This window comes from Narcine bancroftii, chromosome 6 (assembly GCF_036971445.1).
Source record: "Narcine bancroftii isolate sNarBan1 chromosome 6, sNarBan1.hap1, whole genome shotgun sequence".
In the NCBI taxonomy this organism is placed as follows: Eukaryota; Metazoa; Chordata; class Chondrichthyes; order Torpediniformes; family Narcinidae; genus Narcine; species Narcine bancroftii.
In genome coordinates, this window is record NC_091474.1 from 28,966,091 (window position 1) to 28,989,011 (window position 22,921).

General features: G+C 46.8%; 1 protein-coding gene across 6 annotated transcripts in view; it reads left to right on the forward strand.

Annotated features, from left to right (window-relative positions):
* Positions 1–22,921, forward strand: part of LOC138735888 (DENN domain-containing protein 3-like) — a 92,155-nt gene that overhangs the window by 20,327 nt on the left and 48,907 nt on the right. For 5 of the 6 annotated variants that reach the window (XM_069884483.1, XM_069884482.1, XM_069884485.1 and 2 more), the window contains exons 2-7: positions 15,921–16,063; positions 16,437–16,656; positions 19,284–19,399; positions 21,194–21,327; positions 21,966–22,077; positions 22,601–22,720. In XM_069884483.1, coding sequence (XP_069740584.1) covers positions 15,921–16,063; positions 16,437–16,656; positions 19,284–19,399; positions 21,194–21,327; positions 21,966–22,077; positions 22,601–22,720 — 845 coding nt within the window. The remainder of the gene's footprint in view (positions 1–15,920; positions 16,064–16,436; positions 16,657–19,283; positions 19,400–21,193; positions 21,328–21,965; positions 22,078–22,600; positions 22,721–22,921) is intronic. The other variant, XM_069884486.1, reaches the window with a different exon arrangement.

The window sequence follows — 22,921 nt, forward strand, 5'->3', positions numbered from 1 at the left end:
CTGGGGTTTGGTAAAATTTCAGAATGCGCCTGAGGGATTTTTTTTAATATTTTATTTTTCATTTTTTATAAACAGACATGGTAAAATTTTCAATTTCACAATATATGCGCCTGAGGGATTTTTTAAAATATTTTATTTTTCATTTTTTATAAACAGACATGGTAAAATTTTCAATTTCACAATATATAAACTTTTTCATACAAAAATAAAGAAAAAACCCCTCCCCACCCCCTTCTAACAAAATATAAAACCACACTCCCTGAGAGATCACACTATTCATAAAAAATCTCTGCGGGGAAATCACATATTGTAACAAGATGTTATTTCCATTTTTTTAAATAATCTATTTACAAAGTTTACCACAATAATTACATTTCATTAAATTCAAAAATTATTTCAAAAAGATACACACATGGCATATAAGAACCTCCCCCCTTCCCTCCTCCCCTGATTTAACGGTTCCTTAGCTTTCTTTGGTATAACAGTCTTTATTGCAGTTGAAAAAGACTCTGGTAAGGAATGAGGTTCCGCCATTTGGTTTAACATCTCCATAAAAGGAAGTATTAAAAGATCCTTAAACAACTTTAAATAAACTCAGGCAGAAAACCCAGAGACTTACAATGAACAAAGTGCTTCACTGACTTCTCTTACTGTAAAAGCATCTAAATCTCTTCTATCTCGATATTTCTAAATTTATCTGAAATATAAAAAGATAAGATCTTAATTTTAACTTAATTTCCTCTAGACAGATTTATATAAATTAGAATAAAAATCTTTAAATGAATCATTAATTTATTGGGGTTTATAAGTAATCATCTTTGAGCTTTTTATAATAGCATTAGAAATTTCTTGGTGCCTGCCACATTGACCACTGCCAGTGGGCTGATATCGCCTCAAACCGTGCATCTTGGTGCCTCACAGTTCGGCGGGCAGCAACCTCCTTTGAAGAAGACCGCAGAGCCCACCTCACTGACAAAAGACAAAGGAGGAAAAACCCAACACCCAACCCCAACCAACCAATTTTCCCTTGCAACCGCTGCAACCGTGTCTGCCTGTCCCCACATCGGACTTGTCAGCCACAAACGAGCCTGCAGCTGACGTGGACATTACCCCTCCATAAATCTTCATCCGCGAAGCCAAGCCAAAGAAAGAGGAAGAGTTATTCTAGAAGTTTGTTCTGTTTTTAACTAAAACCTGTGATCCCTTTGTCCTAATTCTGTTTAGTTCTCCAATTAATTTTTCCATTCTGTAAGTCTGGATCATATAATAAATTTTTTTCTTTATTAATTTCTTTCTTTTTTCATCTGAGACCTTTGTAAATCCTTCTCCAAATCCTCTATTTCAGTTTCTAATTGATCAACCTCTTCCATATGGTAAAACACAGGATTCTGTTGACACCGTGATTAAGTGAAAGAACACACAAAAGTTGGAGAAACTCAGCAGGTCAAACAGTGCCTTTATATAGCAACAGTAAAGATACATCACCAACGTTTCGTGTTTGAGCCCTTCATCGAGGAGTTGGCGAATGTGAGAGATGTCCAAACAAGAAGGGGAAGGGGGAGGCAGACCTAACCATTCAGACAGACCCATTGTCTCTACTTGCTCTTGCCCCACGGAACTAATTTCATCCTACCTTGACTCCTTCTTTTCTCCCCTAGTAAAATCCCTCCCCACCTACACCGAGTCACCTCACACACCCTCCACCTCCTCCAAGACTTCAAATTCCCCGAACCTGACCTCCTCATCTTCACAATGGATGTCCAATCATCCCTTTACACCTCCATTCCCCACACAGAAGGCCTGAAAGCACTTCGCTTTTTCCTGGACCTCAGACCTGAGCAGTCGCCTTCCACCACTACCCTTCTCCGCCTGGCAGAACTTGTCCTCACCCTTAACACTTTTTCCTTTAACTCATCCCACTACCTCCAGATTAAAAGAGTAGCCATGGGTACCAACATGGGTCCCAGCTATGCCTACCTGTTCGTTCACAGGCAAGAACCCCACCCCCAATTCTTCCTCTGGTACATTGACAACTACATCGGGGCGGCCTCATGCCCCCGCGATGAGCTGTCAGTTTCATCAGTTTCCACCCTGACCTCGAACTCACCTGGTCCATCTCCGATGATACTCTCCCTTTTCTGGATCTGTCTTTCTCCATCTCAGGAGACAGACTCTCCACTGTCTTTTATTACAACCTCTAACTTCCACAACTACCTGGACTCGTCCTCACACCCTCCATCCCCCTCTCTCAATTTCTACGTTTTCGCCACATCTGCTCCATAGATGAGGTCTTCCAGTCCAGAGTCTCTGAAATGTCTGCCCTCTTCCACAAACATGGCTTCCCCTCCACCACTATTAACGGCCCTCACCCTCATCTCTTCCATTTCCCCGCTCATCTGTCCTAGCCCCCCCACCCCTAGAAACAATAATCATAGAATCCCCCTTGTCCTCACCTACCACTCCACCAGCCTCTGCATCCAAAACATTACTAGAATTTCCAGTTCTTATTGCAGGACCCCCACCACCAGACACATTTTTCATTCTCCTCCCCTCTCAGCCTTTCGCAGGGACTGCTTCCTCCATGACTCCCTCATGCACTCTTCCCTCCTCACCTATCACCCCCCACACTCGGCACCTTCCACTGTGGTCATAGGAGGTGCAATAACTACACCCACGCTTCCTCCCTCACCACAGTCTGAGGTCCCAAAAAGACTTTTCAGGTGAACTCATTTACTGCATCTGGTGCACCCTCTGTGGCCTTCTCTACGTCAGAGAGACCAGTCACTGATTAGGAGATCGCTTCACCCAGCACCTCCTCTCCATCCGCAACAAATGCAGCCTCCCCATAGCCAACCATTTCAATTCTGAGTCATGCTCTCAAGCTCACATGTCTATCTATGGCCTTTCACATTACCCCACCCTGACCACCTGCAGATTGAAGGACCAACACCTCATTTTTCATCTGGGTACTCTCCAACCCAAGGGCATGAACAATGAGTTCACTGCATTCCACTCATCAGCTTGCCTTTTCCCTCCCTCTCCCCCTAGTTATTCCAGTTCCTACTTCCTTTCTCTCTCCACCTTGCCTAGACTCCTCCTCCCCCCTTCCTCTGGTCCTTCCCACCACCCCCCCATTCTGCCTATCATTTCCCACCCCTCACCACCCCCCTTCATTCCCCCTTTTGTTTGGACATCTCTCATGTTCCCCCACACCTTGATGAAGGGCTCAAGCCTGAAAACATTGGTGATGTATCTTTACCTTTGCAACGTAAAGGCATTGTTTGACCTGCTGAGTTTCTCCAGCATTTGTGTGTTTTTTCAACCTCTTTCATATAATCTTTCTTAATTTTCTCTGTAATATTTACTATCTGATCTCTCAAGTATGCCTTCAATGCATCCCAAAGTTTAAATTTATTAACTACTGAATTAGAGTTTATTTCTAAAACTTCTTGAATTTGTTTTCTTATAAAATCACAAATATCCCCACTCTTCAACAATACTCTACCTCGAAACCAATTGCTCCTTCTCAGGAACCAAACATGTCATTAAAAGCGGTGAATGATCATATAAAATTCTAGCCTTACAAACCACTTTCATATCTCTTCCTTGCAATTGCGCCGATATCAAAAATAAGTCTATGCTGGAATAAGAATCATGTCTATGTGAATAAAAAGAATAATCCCTTTCTTTCAGATTTAATCTTTGCCAAATATCTATCAAGTTCAACTCTTTCATTGCACTCAAGGTTACCTTTCCTGCATGATGCTTTGCCAGTTGCCGCATTCAACAGCCATTTCTTGTGTGGGCGCGGGCCGCTACAGTATCCCGAATAAATCCTTCATCATTTATATTTGGTGCATAAATACTCACAAGTGTCCACATTTCTGAATAAATTTGACCATGAACCAGGACAAATCTCCACACAGGAGCAGTAACCACCCTTTGAATTTTCGCAGATAATGTTTATTGTGACAGCCCTTGCTTTAGAATTAAACGTTGAAGCTACCACCTGACCTATCCAGTCTCTTTTTTAATTTCTGATGTTCCTTCTCTGTTAAATAAGTCTCCTGTAGAAAAGAAACATCAACTTTAATTTTCTTCAAATAAGCTAAAACCCTCTTTCTCTTAATCAAACTGTTAAGCCCATTTATATTAAAAAATATTTAGTACCCCATATTAGCCATTAATCTACTTCCCAAACACTCAAAACTCCCCTTTGCCTCTCCTCTTGGGCCTCCCACTTCTTAAAACTGTTAACCACACTTGACATCTCCATCCAAAGGAAGAAAGTAAAGAAAAATAAAGCAATACTTAAAAAAGGAAAAAAAAACACAAAAAATGTACTGTCAAAAAAGATACAAGTGCTACCTCCCTCTAATGTGCGGGAAGTGGCTCTCACCACTAAGTGGCACATAATAGCTAGGGACGGAGAAGGAAAACACCCTTCTACACCCCCCCTCCCCAAAGAGAACAATCGTTATATAAATTTTAAAAACTTCATTTTTAGGTGAAGGCAGCTGCTTCATGGACTTTATTAATTTGTTCTTCATTCAGGTCTTCCATTTCTTGTTGTATAACTCTCTTCACCTTGTATCTTCTCAGGTTGTTGACTATCTGTAGTTTGCACGCCAACTTATTGAACCTTTTTATTCTTCTTTGGCTTGGCTTCGCGGACGAAGATTTATGGAGGGGGTAAAAGTCCACGTCAGCTGCAGGCTCGTTTGTGGCTGACAAGTCCGATGCGGGACAGGCAGACACGGTTGCAGCGGCTGCAGGGGAAAATTGGTTGGTTGGGTTGGGTGTTGGGTTTTTCCTCCTTTGCCTTTTGTCAGTGAGGTGGGCTCTACGGTCTTCTTCAAAGGAGGTTGCTGCCCGCCAAACTGTGAGGCGCCAAGATGCACGGTTTGAGGCGATATCAGCCCACTGGCGGTGGTCAATGTGGCAGGCACCAAGAGATTTCTTTAGGCAGTCCTTGTACCTTTTCTTTGGTGCACCTCTGTCACGGTGGCCAGTGGAGAGCTCGCCGTATAACACGATCTTGGGAAGGCGATGGTCCTCCATTCTGGAGACGTGACCCATCCAGCGCAGCTGGATCTTCAGCAGCGTGGACTCGATGCTGTCGACCTCTGCCATCTCGAGTACTTCGACGTTAGGGATGAAAGCGCTCCAATGGATGTTGAGGATGGAGCGGAGACAACGCTGGTGGAAGCGTTCTAGGAGCCGTAGGTGATGCCGGTAGAGGACCCATGATTCGGAGCCGAACAGGAGTGTGGGTATGACAACGGCTCTGTATACGCTTATCTTTGTGAGGTTTTTCAGTTGGTTGTTTTTCCAGACTCTTTTGTGTAGTCTTCCAAAGGCGCTATTTGCCTTGGCGAGTCTGTTGTCTATCTCATTGTCGATCCTTGCATCTGATGAAATGGTGCAGCCGAGATAGATAAACTGGTTGACCGTTTTGAGTTACTAGCAAGAGAACTAGCAAATTCCAACACTTCCATTTCATTTGTAAAAAATCTTGCTTGATTATCTCCCAGAAACACTTTAAGTGTAGTAGGATGATGAAAAGAAAACTTATATCCTTTCTTCCATAAAATTGATTTAACTGGGTTAAATTCCTTTTTTTCTTTTCACAATTTTTGTACTTAGATCTGCATAGAAAAATAATTTTTATCAGCCACTATCAATGTGCTTTGATATTGGCAAGTCTTCTGGACAGCTGCTCTCAATATTCTCTCTTTATCTTGATAACACAAATATGTAATCAGAACCCAGTCTGTCCAGGTAATGGCTTCTTTCTATTAGCCCTATGTGCTCTATCCAATTCAATTTCATTCGGAAAATTATCAGATCACAGAACTTCTGGGATACATTTTTTGAAAAAATTGTACAGGATTGGGACCTTCAAAATCTTCTATCAGCCTCTTCACATTATTTCTTCGACTGTGATTTTCTAATATATAATTTTTTTGTGAAAGCTCTTTCTTCTCGACACTCCATGCCATAACTGAATCTTTCAACTTATTAACCACATCTTTACATTGGTCCACTTCATCATGGTATTCTTGCACATTTTCTCAACTTTCTGAACTTGTTGTTTTAACTTTATCAATCACTTTAGCATCTCTTTTCGTTTCTTCCTTAATAATCTTCATCTCTCCTTTAACATATACAAATTGAGTATGAACATCAAGCCTTACAGACACAAACTGCATATCCATCTTCTCACTCATTGCCTGCCCATACCCCGTCCCCTAGCTTTAGATGCCTCTACCTGCATAGTTCTCATTTCTTGTATTAGTTGAGCCTTTTGATCTCCATCTTCTTCCTTCTCCTCCTCTTCCTTATTCTGATCTTCTTCTTGTCTTTTTATATCACTTAACATTGAAAAAGGAGCTTCTGATTCTGCCTCCTATTCTAGAGGAGGCAGAACTTGTGAAATAGAGCTGCTGACAGCAGCTTTACCAGTTCTCCATAATAGTGCCGAATGGTCTGTTCTGCCTATGTGCGAACTTTGTCGCATGCACACTTGTTCTTGCAATCTTTGTAGCTCGATGACCCTCTTACGGACTCCAGCACCATCTTCTTTGGCTTCCCAGAGAAGTAGTGCTAGTGTCATCTGAACTCGTGCCACTGTGGCTCTCGTTGCTCGAGGAGAAAGAGGAACTTCAGCCCAAGGCTCTGATGTCAAGATAGGCCCAAATTTCTCTGATTTTTTTTTTACTTCTTTCATAACTGTGTTTCTAGTTGTCTGTGGCTTCCCTTTCCTTGAAGCCATAATAAAAACTGCAGGCAGGTTCTAAAAGCTGTATTAATTATTTAAAAATTTTTAAAACTTTTAAAGTCAGTTATTAATTAGTTCTCCCAGAGGAGGCGTATTCCCATGTCCTTTGCTCACGGCTTCACGCCGCCACCCCCCCCCCCCCCCGCGTAACTTTCTTGACAAATGTGTCATATTTGTTTTTTAGATTGTACATAATTTTCTCCACTATTCATCTCTGCAGTCCACATGTGCTATGAATAAGGGAGAGTTGGACTTAGAAGAAATTGCAATACACTTCTTAGCCACTGATAAAGCTGCTTTGACAAAAGAAATTTGGAATTTAGTTAATTTATTACTTAATTCAATAAAATTACTCAAAAGATAAAGCTCCGGGTCATCTGCGAAGGCCACGTCTGTAATCTGTTTTGATTTTTAGATTGCAGGCATGTAACGGCACAATCAAGGAATTTTGCCACTACACGGGCAGTCTAAAAAGGAATGTGCAGGAATTTTGAGTCAATTCCTGCACTACGATTTATCCTGCAATATCCCAGAGACTTATTAGGTTGCAGCGTATTCAGAACCTTCTCAATTTCTTCTCTTGTGAAAGGGGCATCAAACTCCATCTGTTTTCTCACCTCTAGTTTCTCAGTGTTCACTAAGAGCTTGTCCATCTCCTTATCATCTCCTAATAATTCTAATTTATATAGTTTTGTATCGTATTGTCTAAAAATATCACTAATCTCTTTTTGATTGTACGTTAAAATATTGGCTTCTGTTTTAATTGCATTTATCATCCTCAATGACTCCTGTGACTTCACTTGCCAGGACAAGACCGTATGTGCTCGTTCTCCTAATTCATAATATTTTTGCTTAGATTTTAAAATAATTTTTTTCAGTTTTACACATTTATAATAAATTGCTGTTACAGCAATTTTTTATTCTCAAAGAGTCTATATTTTTCTTGTAAATCCGTCCTCTGATATTCTTTCTCCAGTTCTGTTATCTTTCTCCAAACTATCCAATTCTACATTATATTCTCTTTTAAGATTTTTTGTATAAGAAATAATTTGCCTTCTTCGATAAGCTTTAAGCATATCCCATATCAAAAAGCTCTTATCAGTGGAAGAGAGATTTGTCTCACAAATTAGTTCTATCTGTCTCCTAATAAACTCACAGAAGTCTGCCCTTTTCAACAATGTGGCATTAAGACACCATCTGTACACATCTTGTTTTTCCACTATCGCAATAGTTGAGGTTAATGGCGAATGGACTGACAGTAGCCTCGCCAAGAATTCCATTTTTATCACTTTTTTAACTATCCAGATATTAAAAATAAATCCTTGTATGTGAATCATGGACCCTTGAGTACAATGAGTAGTCTCTCTCTTTCTCTGTGGGGTGGAGCTGCCTCCAAATATCAATCAGATTTAAATCTTTCATAAATGATGCTCCCAAAACCGCTTCCCGTTCCTGGAAACTCAAAAGTCTTACCAGAACTGGGAATGGTCACTGCTCGTCAGATCTTCCGGGTCCAGGGGTCCGATGATCCCTTTCTATTCGTAGTTTTCCGTTGAATTTATTTTCTCCCAATACTCGTGGAATCCAAGTTTCAAAGAAGCTCACCAGGTCTCTCCCTTCGGTCCCTTCCTTCAAATCAATAATCCAAACATTATCGCATCTGCTGAAATTCTCCACGTGGTCGATCCTATCCACCATAGCTTGTTTATCCAAGTCCCATTTCTTCCATCTTTTTCCAAAGCCTTTCTTCCATTTTAACCAAGTCAACTTCCACTTGGACCATTCGTTCCATTAAATCATCAATTGTCTTTTTTAATTCAGTCATCTTCTCTGACATATACTTCATTGCTATTTCAACGCCCATGAAATGATTGCATAAAGTCTCCATCTTATCTAGGATTACATTCAGGTCTCGCCCTGATCCCCCAGCACTGCTGGGCTCAGTCGGTCCCAAGACTGCTCTTGTGCCACTCCCTTTCAGGCTTTCACTCGATGGCTGAGTCGGTGTCCCTTCCGATTTTGTTTTTTGCTGTCATGGTTTCTTAGTGTTCATTTTTTTCATCCACAGGGAAAAACAATTCTTCATTTTAAACTTTTAAACCATCTTTTTAAAATTCTTCATTGAGAGTTCATCCAAGACATGTCTGTCTAGCTCAGCATTTCTCAACCTTCTTGGCTTGAAGGTTCCACCCTTGTGGAACCCTTGAAACTTTCAGGGAACCCCTGCATAAAAATTATTATATTTTTATCATAGTTCACATGGTAAACATTATATATATTTTTGATAACTTGTTAAGGAAAATAATAACTCCCTTTTTTTGTCAAATTTATTGGCAATGCAAAAAATATCATACTGCTGTTTATGAGACCTCACACCGAGGTTTTCATTTCAAATAATATAAGAGGTGGAAGCCTTTATTATAATAACCAAGGATTTTCCAACAATATACCATCCATGTATGGTAAAATTACAAATATAAAATTAAACAAAAATTACTCAAAAATGCATTAGCCTATTTAATCACTGTTTCTTGCGGAACATCTAGCGACCTCTTGCGAAACCCTAGGGTTCCGGGGAACCCTGGTTGAGGAACACTGCTCTAGCTCCGCCCCATGGCCATGCCTGAGGGATTGATGAGGGATGGCAGAATGCGAGAACGTCCCATAAGTCCACTACGAACAGACTTTTAAAAACTTCTGTAGATGTTAACCAGAGAAAGATTTGTGAAAATTAATGGGGTATTGATGAATAAGGAAATGAAAGAAAAATGGAATAAATATCTTGTGGTTGTCTTCACAACACTGTTACAACACCAGCAACCCAGGTTCAAATCTGGCACTACCTGCAAGGAGTTTGTACGTTCTCCCCATGTCTGCGTGGGTTTCCTCCCACCCTTCGAAAACGTGCTGGGTTTGTAGGTTAATTTGGGTGGCTTGGGTTATATGCTGGAATTTGTTTCTAATTTCTAATTGTGTTGTAATTAAAAAAGGATCATCAACTTTAAAGAAATAGTGAATTCAGTGAGTGTGAACAGAGCTGGCGGGTGGTAAATCGTCAGGAGCCAGTGCCCTGTATCCCGGCATTTGGGAGGGAGCGATGGAGATGTCAGAGCTCTGGTTATCACCTTCTGGAATAGCACAGATTCTGAAAGACACAACCGTTTGGAAGGAGGCAAATGTAAGGCCAAGACTTGAGAAAAGAGGAAGAGTGTAAATAGGGACCTACAGATGGGTTAGCCTGAGATTGTTGGGCAAAGATTTAACTGTAAAAACGCAAGTTAGAAAATTATTCTAGGACTGGGTCGACATGGATTTAAGGGAGAGAAATTGCACATGACACATGGTCCAGAGTGTTCCAAGATTGTAAATGGCAGGTAAAGAGGAATCAGTGGATGAAGGGGTGCAAGACTATCAGGAGGGTTTCAATAATGTACCATACCAGAGATTATTGAACAAGAGGGTGTGTAGCTTGTGCAGCCAGCAGTCTCTGGGCATGGGTACTTGATACGCCATAAGCAGGGACCAGTCTTGTATCATACTATAGGCTTTTATTAACAGAAGAAGCCACCTCTACTGACCAGTGGGTTAAGTTGCACCATCTGTTATACCAGTAGGATGGAGCCAATCTACAGTCATAACTAATAGCAAGCAGTCAGCATTAATACATCACTGCAGTACAGTAAATGTGCAGTGCTGGGTGCTGTGTTTTCCTTGCTGTTGAGCTTTCTGAGAGTCATAGTAAGGGGAGAGTGTTCCAACACACTCTGGACATGCCTTGTGGATGGCAGAGGGGGAGGTTTGGGGAGGGTAGGGAGGTGAGTCGCTCATCGCATTGCCCCAGCCATGGAGCTGCTCCTGCATCACAGTGTTCCACTGGCCCTGGTCAGTGGTGACCCCGTGGAATATCTCACGATATGGTGCGATAGGAACAAACCGAGTCTCAATGTGGACAAGACAAAGGAGATGATCGTGGACCTCAGGAGGAGGTCTCTCCGCTACATATCAACAACTCTGTAGGAGAGAGAGTGGAGAGCACCAAGTTCCTTGCAATTCACTTAACTGGTGACCTATTGTGGACACAAAGCATCTCCTCACTTGTCAGGAAGGCGCAACAGCGACTGCACTTCCTGAGAAGAATTAAGTGGTCAAGGGGGTGTGGAGAATTGACTGCCCACCCATCTTTTGGGGTTACGTGCAAGCCCATTTGGTTTTGGAGCAGGAACACATGGTGTTCAAGGGGGCAGTGGCTGAGTTCAGGGAACGGTGGGCCCCCCCCCCCAGGGGATCGCATGTGTGGTTGATGATGAAGATCGTGCTTTAATTTGATGTGTAATACTGTTTACTAGAGAGGTGGTCGTAATTACTGCTTCTCACGGTTTTGTTGCCACATGTTATGGTGGTTTTTAGTTTTAATTGTGGCTCTGTGTGTGTTTTGAGTTTGTAACGTCGTAGTTGAATAAAGTTTGGAAATAAAATGGTTGCTGCAGAGAAATGGATCGAAGGTCAATCCACAGGACAATAAGAGTGGCAGAGAGGATTACTGGGGTCTCCCTCCTGCCCCCCATTGATATGATCTACTGGGATCGTTGTCAGAAGAGGGTGTGCAAAACCATTGAGGACTCCTTCCACCCTGCACAAAGCATCTTTCACCTGCTCCCATCAGGGAAGAGATACAGGGGCATCAGAGCCAGCACCACCAGGCTGAGGAACAGCTTCTTCCTATAGGCAGTGAGAATGCTGAACGACGAAAGGAACTGGTCACATTAACTATCCAAGACTCTCATATTCATGAAACAAACAATTTCATTTATTTATTTATTTTATTTCTTTGGCTTGGCTTCACGGACGAAGATTTATGGAGGGGTATGTCCACGTCTGCTGCAGGCTCGTTGGTGACTGACAAGTCCGATGTGGGACAGGCAGGCACGGTTGCAGCGGCGGTTACAAGGGAAAATTGGTTGGTTGGGGTTGGGTGTTGGGTTTTTCCTCCTTTGTCTTTTGTCAGTGAGGTGGGCTCTGCGGTCTTCTTCAAAGGAGGTTGCTGCCCGCCGAACTGTGAGGCGTCAAGATGCACGGTTGGAGGCGATATCAGCCCACTGGCGGTGGTCAATGTGGCAGGCACCAAGAGATTTCTTTAAGCAGTCCTTGTACCTCTTCTTTGGTGCACCTCTGTCTTGGTGGCCAGTGGAGAGCTCGCCATAGAACACAATCTTGGGAAGGCGATGGTCCTCCATTCTGGAGACATGACCCACCCAGCACAGTTGGGTCTTCAGCAGCATGGATTCAATGCTTGCAGACTCTGCCAGCTCGAGTACTTCGATGTTGGTGATGAAGTCATTCCAATGAATGTTGAGGATGGAGCAGAGACAGCACTGATGGAAGCGTTCTAGGAGCCATAGGTGATGCCGGTAGAGGACCCATGATTCGGAGCCGAACAGGAGCGTGGGTATGACAACGGCTCTGTACACGCTGATCTTTGTGTGTTTCTTCAGGTGGTTGTTTTTCCAGACTCTTTTGAGTAGTCTTCCAAAGGCGCTATTTGCCTTGGCGAGTCTGTTGTCTATCTCTTTGTCGATCCTTGCATCAGATGAAATGGTGCAGCCGAGGTAGGTAAACTGGTTGACCATTTTGAGTTCCGTGTGCCCGATGGAGATGTGGGGTGGGGCTGGTGGTCATGGTGGGGAGCTGGCTGATGGAGGACCTCAGTTTTCTTCAGGCTGACTTATAGATTAAATACTTGTCCTTCATATGTATTGTTTGTCTGTAATGTGCGTTACGTCTGATTGTGTGTCTGTGTGTTTTGCACCGAGGACCAGAGAACGCTGTTTCGTTGGGTTGTATTTGTACAATCAGATGACAATAAACTTGAATTGAAACTTGAAACTTTTATGTGGTGACGCACAGTGATCTTGGTGACAGTAATGTCTTTGGTGAGATTTCTGCCTGGGGAGGGCAGACTCACAGGTTCTTCAGCCCATATAGCCATACTGGCCTACCTCTCCGCTCTTCTGTAGCCTCTCCAAAGCCTCCTCTTCTTCCCCCTCACTGCCACATTTCTCCCTGCTGCTGCATGGGCCAGGCCTGCATGTGAGCAGTGACAGAGGAAAGTACCTACCGGAGCACTAGGTCTGGTCGGTAAAAAGGGAAGCTGACGCAGCTGGCCGATCTGAGAGAGAAACTGGAAGTACCAGAAATAGGCAATCAGAGCCGCAAGTGTTAACTCTTGCTACCCTCCCCATTGCTGATGCAGGGAAAAAAATCTGATTTTGTGGCCTCTTGTCCTGGACTCCCCTACCATGGGAGGGGAGTCTGGGACAAAGAGAACATGAGGGGGATCTTCTTCACACAAAGAGTGGTGGGAGTGTGGAACGAGTGCTAGCTGAAGAGGTGAATGCAGGCTCAATTTGGAGAAATATTTAGAATGGTACAGCACAGAAAACAGGCCATTCAGCCCTTCTAGACTGTGCCAACCATCATTCCACTAGTCCTATTGAGCTGCTCCCATTCCGTAACCCTCCAGACCCTTCCCATCCATGTATTTATCCGATTTATTCTTAAAATTTAAGATTGAGCCCACATTCACCACAACAGATGGCAGCTCGTTCCACACTCCTACCATTCTTTGAGTGAAGAACTTTCCCCTAATGTTCCCCCTAAACTTTTCCCCTTTCAGCTTAAAACTATGACCTCTCGTATTTATCTCTCTGTGGTGGTACACCACCGGCTTACTGAAGGGGGCAACCTCTGTACCTGCAGGAGAGTACAACACCTGGCCGGCTGTCAATCAGCTGACCTGAATGGATCAAGCCCCACTTGGTCAGGTGTCAATCACCCTCTGGGATACAAGCCTGAGCCAGCCTCCCGAGGCCTCACTCAGAGTTGCTGCAGCCACAGCCAGTCCTGCTCTGTGGATGTCTTTGTCAATTAAAACCTGTTGTACAGTCTCTTCGGTTTTGTGTGTTTGCTTCTGTCTAACAGCGCACCACACACTCCAAAAAAAATTTAAGAGAAATCCGGACAGGTACATGAAAGGGAGGAGTGTGGAGAGATCTGCACTGGGTACAGGTCAGTGGGACGAGGCAGAATAATAGTTCAGCACAAAGGGTCTCTTTTATGTGCTGGAGAGTTCAATGGTTCTCTGAAGGGCTCTTTCTTTAAATGTTACCATTCTCTCTGCATCACTGCTGCCCCTTGAACTGCTGAGTTCCTCGCACAGATCCTTGTATCAGCTTCAAATCGGTAGTACGGATCCATACTAATTAATTTAAAGTAATGTCCACACTAATGTGAGATCTGCACTAATCTGTAACTAGTTAACCCACCAATACAACTGCGATTATCACATCTTAATCTTTAACTAATTAATCTACTGATGCAAGTTGATCTCAGACTAATCTGTAACCTACTAATGTGAGTTTGGTGATCCCAGCTGACAGCTTTCTGTCGTAGAAGTGACAAGCAGGCTGGAAAAAGGAGATGCAGTGGATGTTATGTATATGGTTTTTCAGAACGCCTTCGACAATGTGCCACACGAGGCTACTTAACATGAGCTCATGGTATAACAAGAAATGTCCTAGCGGGGGTAGAGCATTAGCTAATTGGCAGGAATACAGGGATTATATTCTGGTTGGCTGCCAATTGCTTGTGGAGGCCACTCCTTTTATCTTGTATATTAATGATTTTGATTATGGACTGAATGGTTTTGTGACCATGTTTGCAGATGATATGAAGGTAGGTCAAGGAGCAGGTAGTGTTGAGGAAACAGGGAGGCTGCAGAAGGGCTTAGACAGATTAGGAGAACGGGCAGAGGAATGGCAAATGAAAATTAATGTTTGGGAAGGGTTCAGTCACGCACTTTAGTAGAAAAAAAAATAAACAGGCAGACTATTTCTTAAATGGGGAGAAATTTGAAAATGCCAGGTGGAAAGGGACCTGGGAGTCCTCGTGCAGGATAGCCTGAAGGTAAACTTGCATGTTGAGAGGGTGGTGAAGAGGTCAAATGCAAAGCTGGCATTCATTTCAAGAGGAATAGAATACAAGAGCAGGGATATAATGTTGAGGATTTATAAGGTACTGGTGAGGCCATATGGGGTACAGTTTTGGGCTCCTCATTTAAGAAAGGATGTGCTGGCATTCGAGAGGGTTCAGAGAAGATTCATAAGGAAGATTTCAGGAATGAAGGGATTAGCCATGTTGAATGTTTGATGGCTCTTGGTCTGTACAGGTGAGGCCTTGCTTGGAGTATTGTGAGCCATTTTGGGCTCTCCATTTAAGAAAGGAAGTCCTGCTGTTCAAGAGGGTTCATGGGAGGTTCATAAGAATAGTTTCCAGGAATAAACTTTTGGCAGCTCTTGGCCTGCACTTGTTAGGATTTCAGAGAATGAGGGGGGATTCTCACTGAAATGTTTTGAATGTTGAAAGGCACGGACAGAGTTGATGTAGAAAGGTTGTTCCCCATGGTGGGAGAGTCTAGGACAAGGGGGCACAACTTCAGGATTGAAGTCCACTTAGACAGAGATGCGGAGGGATTTCTTCAGCCAGAGGGTGGTGAATCTGTGGAATTTTTTGTCACAGACAGTTGTAGAGGCCAGGTCATCGGGTGTATTTAAGGCAGAAATTGATAGGTTTTGGTTTGCCGGGTCATCAAAGGTTATGGGGAGAAGGCCGGGTAGTGGGGCTGAGTGGAAAAATGGATCAGCTCACAATTAAATGGCAGGGCAGACTTGATGCTCCTATGTCTTGTGGTTTGGACAGTCCTCGAGGTGCCCATTTAGGCCAGGAAGGGCTTGCTCACAGAAAGATGATCGAGGTCAGGATGTGTGGATCTGGCCTCCCACTCCCTTTTCTGTTCCTATCTCCATTGCTCGATTGTAAGGCTGTTCTCACATGGAGGGCCAACAGCTTGAGATTTCCCCTCTCACAATCTTTCAATGTCTCTCCCACCCTGTCTGCCCCTCCCTTCCCCCACCCCCCATGCCCTTCTCTATCTCATCAGTTTTCCTCTCTCCCTTTATTCCTCACCCTCCATCCTCTCTCTGTTCACAACCCCTCTCACCCCCTCCCCACTCACCCCCTCACCATGGCTGGTGGTGGAGATGAGGTTGGAGTGGGTCCTGATGGCCTTCTCATCTCTGCCCAGCTGCAGCCCAGATCTTCAGGAGGATGTCGGAGGCGAGCCGGCTGGTGGTGGGGGATTCAGGAGTCCAACTGCAGAGCCACCAGCTGCTGGAGATGTGTCTTGTCGTGGGGGTCCCTCCCAAAGTCCTCTGGCACATGGTACAGGTAGGGAGTCCTTCTTTCCCTAGCCTCCCACCCCATCCCATCCCCTCCCTTTCCCCTTTCCTGACCATTGGTGCTCCCTTCAGACCCTCAGTGTACTCCCCTACCTCCTGCTCTCCAAGCTGCTGATTAACACACTCCTCTCCAGGTGTTGCCAAGTCCAATCGGTTTCCTTCCCAACAATGCACCCTTCCCCTTCCCTCCCTCCCTCCTCCCTCCTCCCTTCTTCCACTTCCCTCCCTCCCTTCTTCCCCTTCCCCTTTCCCTCCCTACCCTTCCCTTACTCTGCCTTCCCTCCCTCCCCTTTCTGGCAGACATCGGATCATTCTGACCCCTATCTGGGCTTTGCTGCTCCTCATCTCCGCACCATTTGCAGGATGTCCGCCATGGATCTGGACCCTCAGATGTCTGCCCAGAGGTACTGTCCATCCACGCATCATCCTTCGCCAGCACTCACACCCCAACTCTGGCTGAGGACACCATGGGGCCAACCCCCACATCGGAACAACTCGTCAATATGATGCAACTTCCCAAGGAGCACCTCGGAATTCCGGGCAGGACAGATCTGTGCGGGCTGCCGGAACTCTGCTTCCCAGGTCAGGGGTCACAACCCAGTCAGTCAGGAGGGTCAGGGTCACAGTCCGGTCAATTAGGAAAGTCAGGGGTCAAGTTCAGTCAGGAGGGTCAGGGATCAAGGCCAGGTCAGTCAGGAAGGGGAGTGGTGCTGAAGATGCGTGGAAAGGATTCAAGTTCAAGTGTCACAAAGGCCCAAGAACAGTGAGAAGGGTTCTTCTGTGAGCAGGTGGTGGGTTATCTCCAACATTTAAGGAGTTAGCAGTTAGCATAGCAGTTAGATATCAGAACGCCAGCGACCAGGGTTTGAATCTGCCATTGCCTGTAAGGAGTTTGTACGTTCTCCCTGTGTCTATGTGGGTTTTCCTCAGGGGTTCCAGTTTCCTCCCACCCTTCAAAATGTACCGGAGGGTTGTAGGTTAATTGGGTGTAATTGGGAGGTATGGATTCATGGGCTGGAAGGGTCTGTAACCATGCTGTGTGACCAGTCACACAACTACGTGAAGAGCAAGTTTGCAGAGTGTGGGATGGTAAAGAAAGGAAGGTCACTCCGCAGCAGCAAGGGCACCCCCAGAGCACCGTGGTGGAGTTCAGCGAGGAGTTTGACGTCTGCAGGGAAGGAACACCCCTTAAACCTGTTGAGGCACACTCCCGAGCCTCTCCCAGATGTGAGGAGTGTGTGCGGGGTGTAGAGGGCCCCTCAGTGCAGTGGCCTCCTTTCCTGGGCAGTGGGAAGTGTGGATCATCTGGAGAGGGGAGTTTGTGTGATGTCGCAGTGGACCTCTCCCACCAATGGAACCATCTTTTGAATATTTTGTTCATAGTTTTTACACTCAAACCATCATTAATATTGTTATCACATTATTTACATTTCATACTTGTTAATTCCATGAAACCTTTTCAAATTTTTTGAGTTTTTTATCCCCTTCCCCCTCACCCCCCCTCCCCCACAACATTGAAAACTTAACACCAAACTAATTACGCTTACATACAATAACCAAAACACTCATGACAAAGGTACAAAATTTCTATTTGGGAGATTATGGATTGGTCGCATCACGGCAGTCGGTGCAGACACTGCCTCCTTTTTTCTGTGGATTTTCCTGGTTAGAGTGGGATGGACCCCCTCCACCAAAGGAACCATTTTTGGCCACAAGGTCTCCGTGAATGAGTTTCTGGCCCTGTGGGGACAGGGACTCAATCCCAGTCCTGACCCAGAGACGGTACTGTATCCCAGACTGCCTCTTCACCACTTCCCCAGCCTCATCCTTGATGTATCCACCAGATCAAACCATTGTTAACCCTGGCACTGTTCCTGGCGCCGGGGTCTGAGGGGAGGGGGGGGTGAGGAAGAAGCCATATCCCAGAGCTGATTGTTTCTCGCACAAAGAATCCCGCAGCCCATCCTACATTCTGAACCAGGCCATAGTCTAGTGGCCCAGAGTTCAATCCTGCGCTCCTAACAGACCAGATCGGGCCAGGCTGTTTGTGGTGGTGCTAAGCACGGGAGTTCTGGAGAAGACGTTGCTGGTTAGTCAGGTTGTGGCCCTGAGCTCGGCACAAACCTGTGTTCCTACCACAATTCACCTGGACAACTCACTGAAAGGGTTAATGGCTGGGAAATTGGGAGAGAGCTGGCAACAGGCAAAAGGCATGGGCAGAGGGGTCAGTGGGGAATGAGGGCCACAATGGATACAGAGACCCTGACAAAGGGTCCCAGTCTGATCCTGCCCTGGGGTTTTCTGGGATTTGAAGAGGGGCTGGGGGGATTGGGGGCTAGGGGAAATGGATACCAGCCGTGGAAAGGCCTCCTGTCCTGTATGCTGTGGGGAATGGCCTCCCTGCCACATTCCTCCATGTGCACACTGACAGACTGACCGCTTGCTATCCTGCACTGAGAAAGTTGGAAGATGGGGTATAGGCTGTGGTGGTCAGTCAGTCCCTGCTTCCACCCATGGGTGGACTGTGGTGGACAGTCCCTCTGCCTGCACCCATGGGTAGGCTGTGAGGGTCAGTCCCCCTGCCCCAACCCACGGGTGGGCTGTGTGGGTCAGTCCTCCTGCCCCCTCCCAATGATGGGCTATGTGGTCAGTACCTCTACCCCCACCCATGGGTGGGCTGTAGGCACAAAGCTGAGGTTTATTATCCACCCCAGGTGAACGTTAGGAATCATTCTGAGCACAATCCCATTGATCTCTTGTTTCTTTTCTCCCCCCACCACCACACACCCCCCTCCCATTCTCCATCCCTGCCATGTTTGCTCCATCTCTCCAAAGTTTCCTTGTATCCTATCCAACCCACCTCAATTCTCCTGCCCCCTCATCTCCCGTCTCCTCACTTCTCCCTCCCCCTCTTCTCTCCCTCCCCTCTTCCTTCTTTTCTCCCTCCCCTTCCTTTCCCTCTCTCATCCCCTTTCCCTCGTACTTCCCTTCCCTCTCTCTCTCCCTCGCCCTCTCCTCTCTCCCTCACACTTCCCTCTCTCCCCTTCCTCTCCCTCACTCCTCTCCCCTTCCTTGTCTCCCTCTCTCTCCTCCCCTTTCATCTCTCCCTCACACTTCCCTTCCATCTCTCCCTCCCTCTCCTCCCCTTCCTTCTCTCTCTCTCTCACTCCCCCTCCCCCTCTCTCTGTCTCCCTCTTTCACCCTCCCAGACGGATTTGAGCTGGCGGCTGAGGCCAAAGCAGATTCCTTCCATTTCCTGGTGCTGACAGACGTTCTAGGCAATCGACAGCAGGGAGTGGTGCTGCGCATGTACAGAGAGATCAGGGTGAGCAGCGAATGTCTCCTCTCAATTCCCCACTTTCTCCGCGGCAAGGATACTTCTTCCTGGAAGCTGAGACCTAACCTTTTGGGAATGACTAGTGTGGAAGCCTCGTAAACTCCTTGTTGTATTCCTGGCAGCCTGTTCCCGGCACCCACCACAATGTGTGTGAAATCTTTATCCCGCACATCTCCTTAAACCTCCTCTTCCTCCCCTTAAACATGCATCCTCTGGCGTGTGTCGCATCCACCCTCGGAAGTACTGATTACCCACCTTCGTGATGCCTCTCACAATTTTGCAAACCTCCCCTCAGCTTCGGACACCTCAGAGAAAGCAACCCTTTGTCCAGACTCTCCCTGCTGCTCCTCCCATCTCATCCAGGCAGCATCCTTGTAAATCAGTTCCCACTCCATAGCTCTCACATCCTTCTGGTCATGGGACAGCCAGAATTGTGCACAGTAGTCCAGGTGCAGCGTACCTCCCTTCCCTTGCACTCAGTGCCCTACCCACTGAAGCCAGGCATGCATTGCACCTCCTTCGCCACCCTGTCTACTTGCTGGCCACTCTCAAGGATGTGAGAGTGGGAGACTGTCCTTGACGACAGTCTCAGCAAAAGGGGAAAGTTTCCTCTGGCAGAACTGTGGGGGAACCTTCCTCACAAGGAGGTGGGTGCCAGATGGCTTCCTATCCCCAACAAGCTGTGGGGCTGAGGGTCAACACAAAGCCAAGAGGCGTCAATGGAGGAGGGGAGTTAGACTCTGCTCGGTGGACTGGGGGAGGAGGTGGGTGATTGGCTAGAGGCTCCTTATCCCACCTGCCCAGATTAGAGCTGGTGGAGCTGACAACCTCCAATGTCCCTGCACCCAGCTCTTCCCCACTGAGTTTAAAAGCACAGAAACATGTCCTTCTGCCCAAGTTGTCCATACTGACCATGTTGTTCACCTGGTGCGGAATGTATGTGTGCTCAGGTTGTATTGGGCCAGGAGAACCCAACTTTCCACTGAAGGCTGCAGGCAAAGAATACCCCACCCATGAGGCGAATGGAACTCCAGCCAGCAGCGTACCCTTGCCCACCTGGGTTCAGTCTACGGGGTGGGGAGGGAGAAGGTGAGCAAATTTAAGTTCTTGGGAGTCACTATCTTGGAAGATATTTCCCAGACCCAACACACCAATGGCATTGTGAAGAAAGCACATCAGTGCCTCTACTTCCTCGGGAGTTTTCAGAGGTTTGGTACGACATCAGAAACCCTGGCAAATTTCTACAGATGTGTGGTGGAAAGTGTGTTGACCAGCTGCATCACAGTTTCATATGGGAACACCAATACCCCTGAGTGTAACGCCCTGTAAAAGGTAGTGGATACAGCCCAGGACATCACAGGCAAAATCATCCCCACCATTGGGAACATCTAAAGGGAACACTGCTGTCTGAGAGCAATAACAATCATCAAGGATCCACACCACCCAATACGCACTTTGTTCTCGCTACTACCATTAGGAAAGTGGTCTAGGTGCCACAAGACTCACAGCATCAGGTTCAGGAACATCTCTACCCATCCACCATCAGACTCCTCAATGACAAACTCAATCAGGGACCCATTTAAGGACTTTTGCAATTTATTTTTTGTTTTTCTCTCTGTATTGCACAACCAGTTTGTTTACATTTCTTTATTTGTTTACATGTGTATGTTGTGTACAGTTTTTTTTTTGCGCTACCAATTAGGAAAAAGAATCTCAGTGTACTCTGACAATAGATATGAACTTTGGACGGCAGCTCTCTGATGCCATGGTTTTGCCCAACAGGATTCTGACCTGTGTCCCACAGAATCCTCAGACTCAGAACCAGCAGCAGAAGCTCTCCACTTGTGGGCCCCATATGGAATATGTGTCATCACCAGGTTCCCATATTACACTGTGCTGAAGGATTGCCTCTCCTGGTAAGTGGGGTGCACACAGCAAGTGCTGGAATCTAACAGCCTGTGACCAGTGTTAGAGGGGAGACAGGAGGGTGGGCATGGTCCGCATCTGAGCAGTCCCCCGAGGCACCTGAATGCAGCCACCTGAAAGTGGCTGCCATGGGCCGGGCTGATAATAATCAGCCGGACCCAAATCCCCGTGCCTGACAACCCCCCTCCCCACTGCCTGACAGTCCCCCCCCCCCCCACACCTGACAGCCCCACTGCCGCACTGGCCGGTCCTGCCCTGACATCCCGCGCCGGTCGCCCTTGCCCCAACGTCCCGCGCTGACGAGTTGGAGTGTACTCCAAGGTGCCTCTCCTGCAGCTGTTCCTTTCAGGTGGACAGCACAGCGCTTTCAGGGGTGCCACCTGAAAGACCATTCCACAGGGCTGTATCTGAATCTTCAGTGTGACTGTGACCCAATTTGCTCCCCTCACTAACTACTGATCTTTCTCTGTTCTCCCCCAATGCCTGAGCTGCCCATGGTCTGGTGTTGGCTCTGTCTGCACTCCCCAGGGCTTGGTCTGCAGACCTGGTAACTGGTTTCAGGGGTCAGGAGTGGGGACACAGGTTAGACCCACACCCCTGTAACCGCTCTGCCTGTCCCCTTCACCAGCCTGCTGTCCGAACTAACCAGCTGCAGTGAGACAGACTTTGAGAAGAAGGTGAAGGGCTTTGCTGAACGGCTTTTCCTGGTGCCCTGTCCCCCTCCCGGCTCTCTGCAACTGGTAAGCCTTTCATTATTGGGCATGGGGTGTGTGGATCTGTGAGAAGTATGTGTGGTCTGTACAGGGTGAGTGTCTGTGTGAGGGGCTGGGGTCATAACTGGGGTTGGGCCTCAGAGAATCTTTCCCTTCCCCCTTCCCCATCTCTTTTCTCCCCCTCCCGCACCCCATCCCCTTCCTCCCTTCCTCTGTCCTCCTTGCTCCCCTCCTCCCTTGCCTTTCCATCTTGCTCTTCCTCCTCTCCTTCTCCTCCTTCCCCACCCTCCCTCCCTTGTTCTTCCCACCTCCTCTCCTGCCTACTCCCTCCCACCATCCCTCATCCCACTCCATCACCTCTCTCCCCTCCATCCCTCTGCCTTATCCCCTGCCTCTCCTCTCTCCCCATCGCCTACCTTCGACTGGGCAGGGAGTAGGATATAGGAGCAGCTTCCCGCGGAGTCCGGGACGGGGGATGGATCACACAGCTCTTGCTGCTGCATAGTGATGACTGTCTCTCTCCCATCATCCGGTCCTGCCACGTGCTCAGTGCTTCGAGCTGGGGCCCCTCAACATTGTGCTGACACCCCCTGAAGATGTGGACAGTCCGATTCTCGACATTGGCCTGCACCTCCCATTCCTCTGCTTCACACCCACAACCATCTTGCAGGTAAAGGGGAACGTGCACTCTGTATATGTGAACAGGTTATTGCTGACCCGCTCCATCATGGAGCCTCTGCCCCTCCCCCTTCCCCCTCGTCACCCCCCACCCTCCATCCCTGCTCCATCATGGAACCTCTGCCCCTCCCCCTTTTCCCCCCTCCACCCCCACCCCTGTCACCCCCCCCCCACCCTCCATACCTGCTCTATC